Source organism: Callithrix jacchus, chromosome 9 (genome assembly GCF_049354715.1).
Source record: "Callithrix jacchus isolate 240 chromosome 9, calJac240_pri, whole genome shotgun sequence".
Lineage (NCBI taxonomy): Eukaryota > Metazoa > Chordata > Mammalia > Primates > Cebidae > Callithrix > Callithrix jacchus.
The window spans coordinates 67,257,667-67,273,999 of NC_133510.1; the positions used below are offsets into that span (position 1 = coordinate 67,257,667).

Below are 16,333 nucleotides of genomic sequence, written 5' to 3' on the forward strand. Positions count from 1 at the left end.
CCTGACACACAGATATCCTTCCCCACTCCCATGGATCCAGGTGTAAACCCATCCTGCCAAGGTCCTGGGCACAGACCTGTTACCAGGGATCTAGACTCTAGGACCCTCCTCCATGCACACACACCTCCTCCCCCAGCCACCACCCCCACAGAATTGGAGATGCAGAGGACCTCTCCAGGGCCCCACCTGGCTGACCATGAGCCTGGCAGACCCAGCACCAGGAAGGGCTGAGGACGGCTGGTGTGAGAGTTGGCTAGGCCACCCGAAACTGGGGCCTGGGGCAGCTGAAAGTTTGTGGCCTCCTCACAAAAGGAATGTGCTCTGGCAGCTCCAGGCATGGAGGTAGGGAGGCATACAGCCTTCCCACCCCCTTAATAGGGCAGCATTCCAAGGCCCGGCTGCTAGCAGAGCCTGCATTTCCCCATGGCTCTTCTGGGCTTCCTTAGGAGAATCTTTGGGATCAACACCAGCCCTGGAGGCCAAGGCTCACCGTAGGAAAGCGTCCTGCCCCTTAGAGCAGCACCCCATCCCAGCACGTGCCTTCTCAGTCTCCTGCACAAAAGGCTTCCTAGTCACCAGGGGGACCCCGCCTTCTCTAGTCCCCTGTCTTTTCCCCTGCCCAACCTAATGAAGCCAGGATACCAGGCACGGGCCACACGGATCACTCAGGCCTCAGAACGAGGCTGCTTTATTGGATGCTATTCTGACATCACTTTCCAGACTGTCTCTCGGTCTTGGGAACAGGCATGGGAGGCAGGGAGGGGAACCTTCCTGGGACTGTGGGCAGTGGCTGGGGAAATGGAGGGGTGGGAAGCAGCTCAGTTGCGGGCGCTCCTGCGACTGGTGGATGTGGTCCGGATGGAATAAGCCTTCAGGGCCCCAGGACCCGCACTGCTGGAGAAGCTCAGGGCATTGCTGCCCATGGTTCCCCCGAAGCTCAGCCCAATGCCACCACCACTGCCACTGCCACTGCCTCCAGTGGAATTCACCACAGCTGGGAGAGAAAAGAGGAGGGCTCTTTTCAGTGCAAGACTCCCTACCAGGGACCCCATCCCTTCACTGCACCCCTCCCTCCTGCCCCAGCTGCTCTTCCTCACCCCCTGCCCCCTCCATGGGCCAACCCAGAAGGAGCCTCTGACAGGGGTAGGGCTGCCCCCCAGGTGCTCCCAGCCCCACCCAGCCCTCTTGCACTGCTTCCTAGGCCATTGAGCCTGCCTGTATGTGCTCCAGGTGACCTGCCAGACCCTGTGGAAAGAAAGGAAGCTCCTGGCCCCTTCGGCAGGGCCCTGGGCCAATCCGCCATTATCTAGGCCCAGCCCACCTGAACAGCACAAGGGTTGCTTCCCGTGGGCTGCAGCCAAGGACTTACAGATATTCACGGCTCCCACTCCATCTCCGGCCAACCTGGAGGCAGAGGACAGACTGTGAGGGCAGCTCTTTCTAGTGCCGGAGGAAAGCACTCTCAGCCCCCTCTCCTTCCAGGCCCCAAGCAGGATCATTGCTTTTCCTTCTTGCCCCACACTTCCAGCCTGACTTCAGCCTTGTAAAAGACTCGAGGAGGAGTATAGGAAGGGAGTGTTCACCTTGGCCCTTCTATCCACTGGCCACATGACCCCAACAGTGTCTCAGAGCCTCCATTTCCCACTTATACCTTGGGCCTAAATACAGGACCAAATTAATGGGCTTGTTTCTGAGGGTTAAATGACATGATTTGCCTAACGCCCTGCGCACCTAGGATCTGGTGAATGGTAGCTGTGTGTATTATTTACGTAGATGGCTGCCTTTCCTCGCCATATCAAAAAATCCTAAACGTGTCTGTGGCCTATTGATACTTTATCCCCAGCATGAGGCCTGGAGAAGTCATTGCTTACTATATGGAAAAATAATTAATGAATCGTTGACTGACTAAATGGGGTTCCAGCCAGGATCGAGCAGGGAGCCAGGAGTGGGGGTGGTTTAAGCAGCCAATGGGGCTGAAACAGGTCTTGCAGTAGAAATTAAAAATCCATTCGAGACAGCTGGGTATGTTTGTTTTGTGACTCACAGCCCCGTTGTCACCAAGCCCTTGGCCTTGGGGATCAGTTTGCTCTGTGGGGGGAGGGAGGACCTCACTTTGGTGGAGGGAATGAAGAGAGCTTCGCTGGCCTCTGTGGCCCCAAGCCCAGGAAGCAGGCAGAGCAAAGGCAGAAGGAAAGAGAAGTTTGCTGAAAGCTTGCAGGGGGCTTGCTTAAATGGCCTCTGCTGGTGCTGGGAGTTGCTGGCACCTGTGGGTGGGGAGAGGGAGCCAGGTGGCAGCCAGGCAGCAACTCAGAATCTCTGGTCCAATGCCTAAAGAACCCAGATGGAAGAGGCTGGAATGTCCGAGGCTCTAGTAGTCTGTGTGACTTCTCTCATTCTAAGTCAGTGTTTTTTGGCAACTGTATTCTTAAAGTAGGCCTCCTAGTTTGAGTGAGTTTCTGGACCACAACTCTGAAGTTAAGGGATAAAAGCAAGGTATCCACCTCCAGATCCCCCAGGGTTGGGGGGGACAGTATCCTCTCAGAGTACCCAGATCTAAGCCTGGTTATAGCAGCTCAGACTGAGATTAACGGGATGTCTCTACAAGCTGTGTGACCTTGTGCACACTACTGACCATTTCTGAGCTTCAGTCCCCTTTTCTTCCCATGGAGGAAGCTGGATCAGGTACTACTCTGGAGTCCCCCAATGGACTTCTATGAGAAGGCCCAGGGTATGGGTTCTAAAGATATGGGGGCCCTGTGTCCATGGGGGAGGAGGAAGCAGAGAGAGGCAACTTGGCTGGAGCTCCCTGTGCCCAGATCAGCTTCTGTGTTCCCAGAGGCCTTTGGTGTTCAATTCCTCTTCCCACAAAGACTTGGTGCTAACCCAGGGAGGAGGCAGGTCAACTGCAGGACAGAGCCCCTTCCTCTTCCTCTCCGCCTCCCACTCATACCCTGCTCCCCTGTTCTTCCTCTCCTCCCAGCACCTAACCCTCCCCCAGCCCTAGCACCCCTTCACTCCCCAGTCCCTTCCCCGCTGCTCCATCCACCCCCCATCATGTCTCTCCCTGGCCCCTCAGGAATCATGCTCAGAAAAGAAAAGGTTCTTGTTTACACTCAGCATTTTACAAATGCAAGTTAGTGGTCTCTGGGGGTTCCCTTGGCAGATATTTTGTCTCCTCCACCAGTCGGCAACCTCCCTGAGGACAGAAACATGACCTACATATTCTCTGTCATCATGGTGTCTTATAACTAGCCGAGAATGAAGAGGTTGAGTTCTATCCCAGCAATATGCACATGCACACGAAGGCCCAGCTGCATAGACAGAGGTGCCATGGGGTTCATGAAGAAGTTCCACCAGACTCACCCACTCCAGCCTCCTCTCTGACTGCAAGTGAGTCTGCAGATATCTCTGGGGACAAAACTGCCCCCGCCCCCACCACAGTCAGTCAACACCACATGATGTAGCACTTAGTCTGTAGTGAGGAGCAGCCTGGCATCCTGGAAGATCCTTGGAGTGGGAATCGGCACCCCTTGACTACATACTGGCCCTGTTCCCTCAATTAATGAAACTCAACCACAGCCTTCCCCTCTGGAGACTAAGGATTCAATCCTCTCTGACCTGACTGCCTGAATGTGTGCTGAGGAACAAACACGATAATCCTAAGAGCCACACACACAAAGGGACTGTTGCCACTTCAACCTGCCCGCTGAGCTTCACACTCTACGGTCTTTCCTTCTAGAAGGTCATCTCATTGAAGGCAAAGACATAAGCCTCAGCTCTGGGTTCCCTGCATCCCCACACCCAACGCCCTTCAGAGGAGGGGCATACAGGAAATGCTTGTAAATGAATGAATGTCAAGCCCCAGACCCCATGGAGCCCATAAGGATCCCGTTTCCAGCTTCCTTGTCCTTACCGGCTCTCCTCGCCCTCCAAAAGCTTGCGGTACGTGGCAATCTCGATGTCCAGGGCCAGCTTGACGCTCATCAGCTCCTGGTACTCACGCAGCTGCCGTGCCATGTCTTGCTTGGCCCGCTGCAGGGCAGCCTCCAGCTCCTCCTGCTTGGCACGAGCATCCTTGAGTGCCAGCTCCCCACGCTCCTCAGCCTCAGCAATGGCGGCCTCCAACTTGGCACGCTGTGGGCAGTAGTGCAGCTGTGAGCTGAGGCTCACCAGTCTACCTTCCTTCCTACACAGCCTGCAGTGAGCACCTGGGCAACTTGCTTAAGGTGGCTTCATTGTCACCACCTACTCCCCCAAGCACCAGAGAATCCCAAGGGTTAAACACATAGGTTTGGATATCCAGTGCCTCGGCTCTGGCTCTGCCACTTACTAGCTATGTGACCATGGATGAATCAACCCTGCTAAGCCAGTCTCCTCTTTTCTAAAATAACAAAAATCGCAGTGTCTACCTCATCAGGAGGTTTTGAGCATGAAATGAGATCATATACAAGATGTCCTTGGTGCAATGTCTAGCACATAGCAAGTGCTTAATAAATGCTATCGTGATCATTTTTAATGAGTGCTACTATGATTTTCAAACCCCCAGTCCGCCAGCCCCAGCCCCCAGCGGCAGGAGTTCCAAGACCCCGGGATCTTAATTGAGTCCCCAAATGTCAGGCAGTTGACAAGGACCAGAAACCACTTATAAAATAGGAACCAGTTGAGAACAGGCCCAGAACAGGAGGGCTTGGAGCATAGAGACCCTCCTAGATGCCCCCAGATGCCATGAGATGCATGACTCACAGACCCCGGGTTTGGTCGGTTCCAGACCTATGCCTGCCTGGAGCAGCTGCCACTTCCTGCCTGGCCTTAGAGTGCCCTCTGCTTGGGCTTAGCCCCCACTGCCAGGAGCCTGAATAGTCCTAGGCCTCATCTTGTTTAGCTCAGAGAGCCACCATCCCTGTCCCCTGGACAGACTTCTCCTCTCCCTTCTCACCGGCCTTTCTCTGTCCTCAGATGCTCTTCCCTCACGGAGGCAGCCTGCCCCTCTGCCACAGACAGCATTCCCCAGGAGGCCCTCTGATGCTCTGCCCCTCAGCCACAGCTCAGTGCCCTGCCCTGTCACACTGGTGCCCCCAGAGCCAAGGCCATCCCTGCTGCCTCTGGAGACCCCTTCTAGCTTCCCCTGATGCCCCTCAGTGGTGTAGACACCAGCTCTAGGCCTGGATCTGCCCTGTTGTGTGAGAGGAGAACCAGATGTGGTGGAGGCTGCAGGGTTTGGGAAACCACCATTTGTTATTCTGGGCTTCCCCTCCCGGCCTGGAAGCTGGCCCACTTCATGGGGTGACTCGTGGCCCTGCATTTGTGCCATGAAGCAGGCTCCACCCTGCTGTAAACAGGCCCACAGGGCTCCAAAGGGAGGCCATTTCTGGACAAATCACTCCTACATCCCCCCCACCCAGCTCATCTGGAAATCAGCTTTGCGGAGCTTCCACATGTGCCCCCTCCCACCTCTCTCCACTGCAGACACCTGCACAGGCTGAGCTGCCCTGGCCACACTCTACTCAGCCAGGGCTAGGGGCCCTTTCCCCATCAACACCTCCAACCCCAGCTTCCAGCAAAGCTCATCCTCCCAGGCAGTCTCGTTTGAGACCCATGCCCCTGCCATGTGCCAGGTACTGGAAGAGACGAGCAATGAACTAGACAGACAAGGTCCCTGCTCTCCTGGCATTTGTTATATTCCAGTGGAGAAAGGGATCATCAATCACTTAATGAATAAGACAGAACATTTCAGAGAGTGGCAGGGGCTTCAAAGAACTTCAGACAGGCTGCTGATAGAGGGGCTGGGTGTTTAAGGATGCCGTCTCTGAGAAGGGGTCTTTTCCTAAACCCCAGGGAGAAGAAAGGAACAGCCATGGACAGAGCTGGGAGAACCGCATTCCAGGGGGAGGTAACGCCAAGTGCAAAGGCCCTGAGGCATGACCATGCTTGGCAAATGCAAGACACAGGGAGCAGGTTAGCATGGCCAGAGCATGAGGGGAGTCATGGAAAGTGAGGCTGGGTTGGGAAAGGGCCATGTGAGCCATTATAAGGTCTTCCGCTGGCCTCTGTCCCCACAATGAACGATGAGCTCCCAGGGACAGTGCCCTGCACCCAGAACCAGGTGCTCAGTACCTATGTGGAGCCAGGGGTGGCTTTCCTCTGGCCAGCCAGCCTGAGTCTCCCTCCACAGGCTCTGTGCACATCCAGAACCCTTCTCCCATCAGCCCATGCCAGGACCTGGCCAAGAACATTCTGTCCTGGAGATCTCACAAGGGAGTCTGAGACAGCAGCACTGGGAGAGTGGAGCCTTTGGCCCGGAGAGGGGAGCCTCCTGCTCCTCATCCTGAGTTTGGCCTCAGCTGGCCACACCCACATGCCCCAAGGAGCAGGGGAGGCCAGGAGGGCTTGTCCCACCTGGTTCTTGATGGCGTCGATCTCAGCCTGCAGCCTCTGGATGGCCCGGTTCATCTCTGCAATCTCGCTCCGGGTATTCCGGAGGTCGTCCCCATGCTTCCCAGCCTGGGCCTGGAGGGTCTCAAACTGGAGGGGCCATACAGAGAGTTATGGCAGGGAGGTGGACAGTGAGCACAGGTAACTCATCCTTCTCCCCACCCAAAGAAGGCTCATCCCAGCTTATATTTTCAGAAGGACCATCTGATTTCCATCAACCTTTGCCCCATGCCAGGCGACCAGACGGTGGGCAGCAGTGTGAGGAAGGCATTCAGTCTCCTCCCAGCCAGGCAGGACAGACGAGGCTCCCCAGGCCCATCCCTATGGATCTTAGGGCTCTTCCACTCCCACCATGCCCTTCTGCTGGAGAATCACCGAGAGTCTAAGATTCTCACCTGTTCAACACCCAGCCTGCCCATCTCACAGGTGAGGAGAGTGAGTCTCAGAGGAGAGAAAGCATCATCAAGGGACCACACAGCCAGTCAGTGGCAGAACAAGGGCCTGAGCCCAGGTGTCTTTGTTGGCACACCCGTGTTCTTGCCCATGAACGTGAATGACTCCCTATCTCTGCAGGGGCAGACCTCTCAACCCTTGCCTTGGGACCCCTTCTCCAGGAATGCTGGTTCACCCCAGTACCCCTCTTGCTCCCTCAGTCCCTGCACCATCAACTGTCCTGCCACCACGATGTACATGTGATGATTAAGCCTCCCAGGTCTAGGACCCTTGCATTCAGGATCTAGTCCCTGCTCTTCCATTTACTAGCTGTATACAGTTAGGCAAATTACTTAGCCTCTCTGTGCCTCAATTTCCTCATCTTTAAATGGGCCTAATAGGCCAGGGGTGGTGGCTCACACCTGTAATCCCAGCACTTTGGGAGGCTGAGGCAGATGGATCACCTGAGATCAGGAGTTCCAGGCCAGTCTGGCCAACAGGGTGAAAACCTGTGTCTACTAAAAATACAAAAAAAATTAGCTGGGCATGGTGGTGCATGCCTGTAATCCCAGGTACTCGGGAGGCTGAGGCAGGAGAATTGCCTGAACCCAGGGGGCGGAGCTGCGGTGAGCCGAGATCGCGCCATTGCACTCCAGCCTGGGTAACAAGAGCGAAACTCCGTCTCAAAAAAATAAAATAAAATAAAGTAAATAAAATAAAATGGGGTAATAATGCTGCCTATCTAATAGGGCTGTTCTGTGGATCACATGAGTCAACAGTGGCAAAGCATTTGAAAACTGCCTAGTACTGTGTAAGTATACCACATTTTAGCTATTATAATCACTAATCCATATCTCTTTCCTCTGCCCTGTCCTCCCACCATGGGATTTCCTCCAGGGAAGAGCGCCACAAACTTCACCATTGGTGCCTACCAGAACAGAGGGACCCAGGCCCTCAAGGCTTGAGATAAGTTGAGTAAGGGAGGCTGCCACCAAGGATCCTGGCAGGAGTAAGTATGCCCCCAGTGGCTTCGTACCTTGGTCTGGTACCAGGCTTCAGCCTCAGCCCGGCTGCACTTGGCCATCTCCTCGTACTGAGCCTTGACCTCGGCGATGATGCCGTCCAGGTCCAGGGAGCGGCTGTTGTCCATGGACAGCACCACGGACGTGTCCGAGATCTGCGACTGCAACTCTGTCAACTCCTGCAGGGACCAGACAGAACATCAGGCTCAGGGCAGGATCCATCCCCACCCACGCCCACCTGAGATTCCCCACTCACAGAGGAAAGAAAAAGAGAACAGCCTGGGCTGAGTCACCAGGCAACAAGGGCCCCAGCCCAGCACATTAAGTTATTTCATTCTGCCCAGCCTTGGCTCCCTGAGAGCCCCTTAGCAGTGTCTCGAGCGAGAATCAGGCAGGATTAAAGGGGATAAGGAAAGGGACAGTGTGGTGCGCTGTGCCGACTTCACACTGTGACGTGCTGTGGGCACAGGAGCTGTATTGTGAGGGAGGCTGTGGGGAATGGATGAAATTATCGTACTCCACCCTGCTACAGAATACTCTGCAGTCTGTACACTGATAGTATGGTTCCAAGTACCTGTGGAGAGTGTGTCCATGACGTTCTGTTGCATTAAAAAAGTATGATGCTATTTTTATTGAAAATATATGTTTTCATATCTCTATGTACATGTAAGCACAGAAAAGTCTGGAAATGTAGACATGAAGATGGTAACAGTGGGTATAAGTAATCCATTTTCTCATTTTTTTTTTGAGACAGAGTCTCACTCTGTCACCCAGGCTGGAGTGCGGTGGCACAATCTCTGCTCACTGCAACCTCTGCCTTCTGGGTTCAAGCGATTCTCCTGCCTCAGCCTCCCAAGTAGCTGGGATTACAGGTGCCCGCCGCCACACTCAGCTACTTTTTGTATTTTTGGTAGACACAGGGTTTTACCACGTTGGCCAGGCTGCTCCCGAATTCCTGACCTCAAGTGATCCACCAGCCTCGGTCTCCCAGAGTGCTGGGATTATAGGCGTGAGCCACCGCACCCAGCCAAGTAATCCATTTTCAATTTATGATTTACTTAATTTTTCAGATTTTTTCAATAAGTATGTATTACTTTCACCATGAAAAGAAAACAACTTTATATATATATATATACACACACACACACACACACATATGTGTGTGTTTACACGTAAATAATGTGGTGGACACAGGAAGACCTGCGTGCTGAGATTAGAAGCACCTGAAGCAAGCCTCAAAGAAACCTCCCCTGAAAGCGGGCACAGTGGTTCATGCTTGTAATCCTAGCACTTTGGGAGGCCAAGGCAGGAGGCTCACCTGAGGTCAGGAGTTCAAGACCAGCCTGGCCAACATGGTGAAACCCCATCTCTACTAAAAAATATAAAAATTAGCTGGGTGTGGTGGCAGGCACCTATAGTCCCAGCTACTTGGGAGGCTGAGGCAGGGAGAATTGCTTGAACCCGGGAGGCAGAGGTTGCAATGAGCCAAGATTGCACCACTGCACTCCAGCTTGGGTGACAGAGTGAGATTCCGTCTCAAAAAAAAAAGAAAAGAAACTTCCCCTGAAATTTACAAATGTGTGGACATTTGCTCTGAGGGGCTGGATGTGCAGACAAAGACTAGACTGAAGAACTGGTCTGTAAACTCACATGCTAATTATGCCCAGCCTAGCCTCTGCCAGGTGACTGGCTACCCTACCTTCTGTCTAAGGCCAGAGACTCACATTGATGAGAGTGGAGAGGTTTTTTAATTCCCTTGAAGAAAAAGAGCTGGAAACCCTGGAGGACAAGGGTGAGAGGGAAAGAGTGAAAAGGGAAGGGAGGACAGAAGAATGGTAAGTTGATGGGCAGCTATCCACCCAGCCCCTTCGGGAGTAAACGCTCAGGCACTCCAGTCTCTCCTGACTTGGGATCTCCTGCTGGCCCCACCTAGCCCACCTTTGAACCCTGTCACAGCCTGGGGTCCCCTGACCTCCTCCTGGTTCCTTTCAGTCCCACCAATCCCCCTTCCTTAGAAATGTTTCGACCATCTCATGTCTCTCCAAGGTCAATCCTGATTGACTCACCCCCCAGCTCTTCCTGTACCCCAGCCCATCTTGAATTCCTGAGTCCAGCAAGGACAAAGAGCAGGATAAGTGCTTCCAACCCCTGATGAAGGAAATAATGTATATTGTGGTCCATTTCCAAGACAAAGTGCCTTAAATTGGCTTAGGGCAACAAACTACAGAAGAAATTGAATATTCTAGGCCCCTGCTTGGATAGCCAATGCCTGCTTGTCGGCCCCCCAGCCTTTCTTGCCCTCACCTGAACCAAAGAAGTTTAGTCTAAGATGAAGATTTACTAGCCTGCAAAATAGCTCACTTTGTCTGCTCTTATCAGCCTGCCCAGCTACTTAGATCATAAGTCAAGTACTTAAATAGCCCTTGAGCTGACCAGGATTGCAATGCATTGTGGGCTGCAACAAAAAGCAGCAAGCCAACCCCAAAGAAAACACCTAAAGAAAGCCCCTACCCAACAACCAATAGGCTACATCCAGGAAGACCATGACCCCATAGTACTCAGCCTGTGAGGAACTGGGGAGGGACCTGCGCACTAGGGGATGAATTGCTTGCTGTGGCTGTGCTGGGTGTGCCTGCCCATCAGACACCTGATCTTGCAAGACCATCATTAAAAGCCTCACTTTAGCTGTTCTGCAGGTTTCTGAGTCCACGCTTTGGGTTTGGATGGGTGAGTTTGTTTCTCACACTGACACACATCTGGACTAGCCCAGAGGTAGGGGGCTGGACCAGATGGCTCCCTGGTTAGAATGGGTAGGATAAGGCATGTCACCCAGCCCCATGGTCCTCACCGTCTCATGGAGGGTCCTGAGGAAGTTGATCTCATCATTCAGGGCGACCACCTTGGCCTCCAGCTCCACCTTGCTCATGTAGGCAGCATCCACATCCTAGGGGTTGGGGCAAGATGGGGCAGAAGGAGACCATGGCCTCAGTACAGGGAGCATTTAGTAGGGGTGGAAGCAGGCCTGTCCTGTCCAACCCACAAGCCAAACACTCCCGCCCTACCCAGAAACAGTTTCTCTAGCTGCCTGACATGGTCACAGCAGGAAGCTTGCCCTGCTGACCCACCAGACTGCGTGGTGCGCATCAACACTGGTATCCCAGAGGAGATGAAGCCCCAACCTAGCACTTGACCAGTTCCTAAAGACCTAGATGGTTTCAACACACCCCTAGCTCCACCTACTAACCGTGTGACCTAGAACAAATCAACTTCAACTCTGGGAATCTCAAATTCTCATCAGTCAGTAGCAGAACACAAAGTCATTCGGATTTCCAGCCCTCTTCCCAGAGATGGAAAATCTCCAGCCTAGGTGTTCAATTTGCAGCATGATAACTAAGATGCAGGTGGGCATCAGATAATACCCCAGGTGAAGATGGTGTCTGGGCCTCTTCCAGCTGCACTTTCCTGAGGTTAAACTCCTATGGAGGCCTCACTTTTACTCATCCCTGAACCTCCAAGGGCCCAGCTCATGCGGCAAGTTGCACTTCTGTAGTTTAAGCTTGGAATACCAACTGCTCAGTGTTTTGAAGAGAATCTTCAAGGCATGTAGACAAGACTCCTAAGATGCTTCTAAGGACTCCCAACCTTGCACATCTCCAGGAAGAGAGAGCTCACACTGCCTCAAGGCAGCTCATTGCATTCATTCAGCAAATATTTCAGGCCAGCCAACCATCACTTTTGTGATTAAAATGTTCTGGCTTGAATAGAGCACATCCTTGAAATCTCCCTCTATGACCTCCATCCTTTGCTCTTAGTTCTAACCCCTAGAGGCCTAAAAATAAGTCTAATCACTCACCACACACAAACACGCGCGCGCACGCGCACACATGCACACATACATACGCACATACACCCACAGGACAGGCTACACAGTAAGGGCCTGGCTTCCAGACTTCTCCCTCTCCAGGCCTATTGCTTTCCTCTTGGACAGCCCAGGCAGGCCTTGGCCCTGGGGCCCCATTGGCTGCTTAGGTGAGAGGGTTCTGTGGTCCTTTGTCCCATATGTTTTTAGACAACTCTCCTCCAGCCTGTCTTCCCGCTCACCTTCTTCAGCACCACAAACTCATTCTCAGCAGCCGTGCGGCGGTTAATTTCATCTTCGTACCTGCAGTAGAGGAGGGCCTGGTGTTGGTGCAGCTTTGCCTCCACCCCCTCATATGCAGCATGAAATCTGCCCTGCCTCCCTTCCCCTATTCTTTAAAGACACACCTGAAAAAACGTGTCAGCTACAAAATTAAATTTCCCTGACTTCCACGTGATCATTCCTAGGGCTTTGAGTCTTGGCATGGGGGTTGTTGGCAGGGCACATAGGAAACATGGGAATCACAGCACAAAGGCTGAGTGTCCGGGGAGAACGAAAGCAAATCATAATCGCTATATGCATGGCCTGTGTGCTACAGGCGTACACTATTATGTGCTTCCTGTGCATGAACTCCTTTCATCCTCACATCAAACCTATAACGATGGTACTGTGGTTAGCAGAGAAGGGAACAGAGGCACAGAAAGGCAGAGTCATCTGCCCAGGTCACTAAGCTACTAAAGGGCACAGCCCAGACTTGAACCCTGGCAGCTGACTCCAGCCATGCCCTTACCACTACCTAATCCCAACCCTCAGGGGCAAAGTAGGGGTCTGAAGGGGAAGAACCTTGTAGAATCAGGACGAGGGATACACAAAGTCCTGAAAGAACCAGGTCCTCACTAGATGATCCAGCCCCCATCCCTCCTCCCACAGCTCCCATCACTTTTCCTCCCAAGGAGCCACTCCTAGCCCTTAGGAGGACCTGGGCAAACAAGGCACAGAGGAAGAGACCACACTGGCCTAATCTAATGTTTATGTAGAGACTCAGAAAAGGTGGTTGGAGTCTCTACATGGGGCAACCTGGGGTGGAGAACAGGACATCCAGGTAGGCAAGGCCTCTCCAGAAGCCCAGGCTCAGGGTGGGAGGCTGCCCACACCCAAAAAGTTGCACTCCTTCAAGTCCTATAGAAGCTGTAGCAATATCTGCAAGGCTCCTGTCCACCCCTGCCTCGGCAGTGCACGGCCAGGTCCACAGGGTGTACAGATCAGAACTCCTGAGCAGCTACACACAGGGACCCTCCCATATCCCTTCCCCAGACCCCCGTCCAGCTCCTCTTTCAGTCCCAGCCCGGATCTCAGCCTGGCTCCACAGGAATGTGCTCTGCAGGTCTGCAGTGGGGGAAGTACGCAGGGGTGGCAGGTGTGCACACGCATGTACACAGTGTGAGTCCTGACAACAGGGCTGCATGGCGGCCCCAGGCTTTCACTGCTCTGCACCTGTCTGCTTCCACCTGCTGTGGGACTAATCCTGTTGACTTTTGCCCCAGGAAAGTGGGGGTGTGGGGGGGTACTCCACAGAGACCTTGTTTGCTCTCCTCCAGTCAGAGCCAATGTACCTGCTCCTGCTTAGTCACACAGGCACAGGCAGGGGACAGAACTCACTCACCGCCCCCCAGGTGTGTCTGGGTGGGGCACCGGAGTTTCAGGCTTTTGTTTCTATTTAATGAGAAAAGAGCACAGGGAGCACCTCAAAGGCCTGTCCTCAAAAGCCCCAGTCCCGGCCTTCCTGGGCCTCCTTCTGGCTCCTGCCCTGACCAGACCCACCCTCAGCCTCCGATGAGCGGCCCTTTGATGGCTCATGATGACAATTTTCCCTCCCCACTTCTTTCCTCCCCAAGCTGGGTCCGTGTCCCCTTGTAGGAGTCAAGGACCTAAAATTCAATTCCCAGCTCTCCCAGCAACCTTTGCTGTGTGAGCTCAACCAAGTCCCTAAACATCTCTGGTCTCTAATTCCTCACCTGAACAACAGAGGGTTGTTCTAGGGCAATCTGTGAAGGTCATACAAGTTCTGAAACACCCCTATCAGAAGACACCTTCTGCCCCACTCTCTCTCAGGGCCTTGGTCAGGCACACAAAGGAGATAGTGCAGGTCAGGCATGCAAAAGAGATAATGCAGGTCAGGGCTGGGCTGAGACATGTCACTGGGACTGAGTCAGGGGAAAAGACCAGAGTAACTTGGAAACAGCCCCCAGGGACAAAGAGGAGAGAGGAGAAGCAGGAAATGTGTGGGTCAAACTGGCCCCTTAGGGAGTTATTGGATTGAGCAGCTGCTTGCTGGCTCCTGAAGCAGGGGGACTTGCAGAGGGTCAGCTGATGAGGGCCACATAGGCCCGGGGCAGGGGTCCTCGCACGGGGCACTGGGGGCATTACTTATTCTTGAAGTCCTCCACCACATCCTGCATGCTCCGCAGCTCCACCTCCAGGCGGCCCCCATCCACCTGCAGCGCCTCAAGCTGCCCCCTAAGGCCAGCAATCTGGGCTTCAAAGATGTCTGGGAGGCGGCTGCTCTTGGCTGACTTCTGCTCCTGCAGCAGCGCCCACTTGGTCTCCAGCAGCTTGTTCTGCTGCTCCAGAAAACGCACCTAGAAAGGGCAAGGAGGAGGAAACTCAAGAGGAGCCAGAGCACTCCACCCACAGTAGGATTGAGGAGCATCGCCACTAGCCACTTAGCAGGGCCACATTCCCGCTGGCTGCTCCCCTGCCTGGGGCCCCCAGCCCCTCCCCTTGGATTCCAAATCAGGTGTCCTACAGAGTGATCCAGGAAGCAGAGCTGCCTGGTTCATGGATGTGCCCCAAGCTGGACTCCCAGGAATGTGCCCTAGAGCCTCCCCTCCACTTCACTCTCCATCGCATTACAGGTGGTCTTATCCACCTCCCTCTCTGAAGAGCCACCTCTTCCTGTCTATGGATCATGAGGATGACCAGGCCTGGCCCTTCCTTTGATCTGGGACCTCTTCTCTTCCTTCTTCAGTATCCTTTCTCTCCTTCCCCTTTCTCCAGCAAGTCCTCAGGACAGGTCAATCTATGGTAAAATGAGCCCAGCCATGGAGCCAAAAAAGGCCCTTAAGGAGTGGCTGGTTTGACTGGGGGTGGGAGGCAAGAGAAGCCTCTGCAAAACCAGCAGCTCAAGGCCCCAGGCCTTGGGAACCAGAGAGTAAGACGGTTTGGGGAGGTCCCCACAGAATCTAAAAGACCCATCTGGGTGAATGGTGAAGGAAAGGAGGACATGACAGGGGAGGTCTGGGAGTAAACTCGGTCCAAGCCTGAGGAAGGGAGCCCTGCCTAACAGGGCCAGCCCTGAGTTCCTGGCTTTGCCTAAACTCCTCCCAAATCCACCAGTGAAGTCTGCCCCCAGGCCCTCCCTATGTGTGGCAGAGGCCAACAGCCAGGAAAAATATTTCCAAAATGGCCCCTTTTGGAGGCCCCTCTCTGCCACTCCCTGCCCCCAACTGGGCTGTCTTCAGGGGCAGGTGTAACCTCTCCTCCTGCCACCTAAGGGAGGCTGGAGGACCAGGCAGGTGGGGGCAGGGCGGGAGCTTCCCCCACCACAGCCCTCACCTCCAGCATCTGCACCCTCATCAGCATCTGAGGGAGCCTGTGTCTCCCCCTCTGGGAAGGGCGTGCCTCCCAAGGCCATCCTTGACTCCACACGGTTCCCTCTCAGGGAAAGGGTCCTAGAGAGAGAAACTCCCTGGCCTTGGCCTCTGTAACTCCCAGCCTGATACCGGGGGCAAAACTGGTCCAGGGGACCCACACCAGCCAGCGAGGGCAGTCCTGCAGCACCCAGGCCCGCACTCCTCGAGGAAAGAGAGGGGCAGCTGGGCAGCTTGCTGGAAGGGAGGGAGGGCTTGGAGACCGAGGGGATGAAATAGCCACAGAGTTCACGCGGAGGAGGAAGGCCGCCCAGATCGAGCCCCCAACATTGGCGGAAAGAGAGAAGGGCGGCCGAGCGCAGGCAGGAATAGTTAGGGCGGGTGGTGTGAACCGGGGCGCGGCTGGAGGCGAGGCGAGGTCCAGTCCCGCTCACCTTGTCGATGAAGGAGGCAAACTTGTTGTTGAGGGTCTTGATCTGCTCACGCTCCTCCTGGCGCACCCGCTGGAGGGAGGGGTCTGTGTCCAGCCGCAGCGGGGCCAGCAGGCTCTGGTTGATGGTGACCTCGCGGATGCCGGCGCCCACCTGGCCCCCATAGGCGGAGCGCATGTTCACGCGCGGCCGCGAGGCGCCCAGGCCGTAGAGGCTGCTGCTGCCGAAGCCACCGGGGCGCGCGGAGCTCAGGCGCACCTGAGCACCGCGGCCGGAGAAGCCGGCGGAGCGCGAGCTGAACAGCGGGGAGCTGAAGTGGATGGACATGGTGGCTGGGCCGGGCTGGACCTAGCGGCGGGAGAGGAGGAGCACGCACTCGCTGACCTCGGGGACACTCGGCGCCTTTTATCGCAGGCGCTGGCGGCTGGGTTTCCACAGGTAGGGGCGGGGCTGGCCGCGGGCCACAGTTTGCTGCCAGGCCCCTCCTGGAGCCGCCCTCCACTCTCT

General features: G+C 54.7%; 1 protein-coding gene across 1 annotated transcript; it reads right to left on the minus strand.

Moving 5' to 3' along the window:
• Nucleotides 1–661: 661 nt before the first annotated feature.
• On the minus strand, nucleotides 662–16,207 carry KRT7 (keratin 7). The gene is made up of 9 exons (XM_002752494.7): nucleotides 15,830–16,207; nucleotides 14,173–14,384; nucleotides 11,988–12,048; nucleotides 10,735–10,830; nucleotides 7,901–8,065; nucleotides 6,397–6,522; nucleotides 3,914–4,134; nucleotides 1,370–1,404; nucleotides 662–994 (listed from the first exon to the last, which is right to left on the minus strand). The coding sequence occupies exons 1-9, from the start codon at nucleotides 16,151–16,153 to the stop codon at nucleotides 819–821; spliced, it is 1,416 nt and encodes a 471-aa protein (XP_002752540.2). The 5' UTR covers nucleotides 16,154–16,207; the 3' UTR covers nucleotides 662–818.
• Between the last annotated feature and the right edge of the window lie 126 nt (nucleotides 16,208–16,333).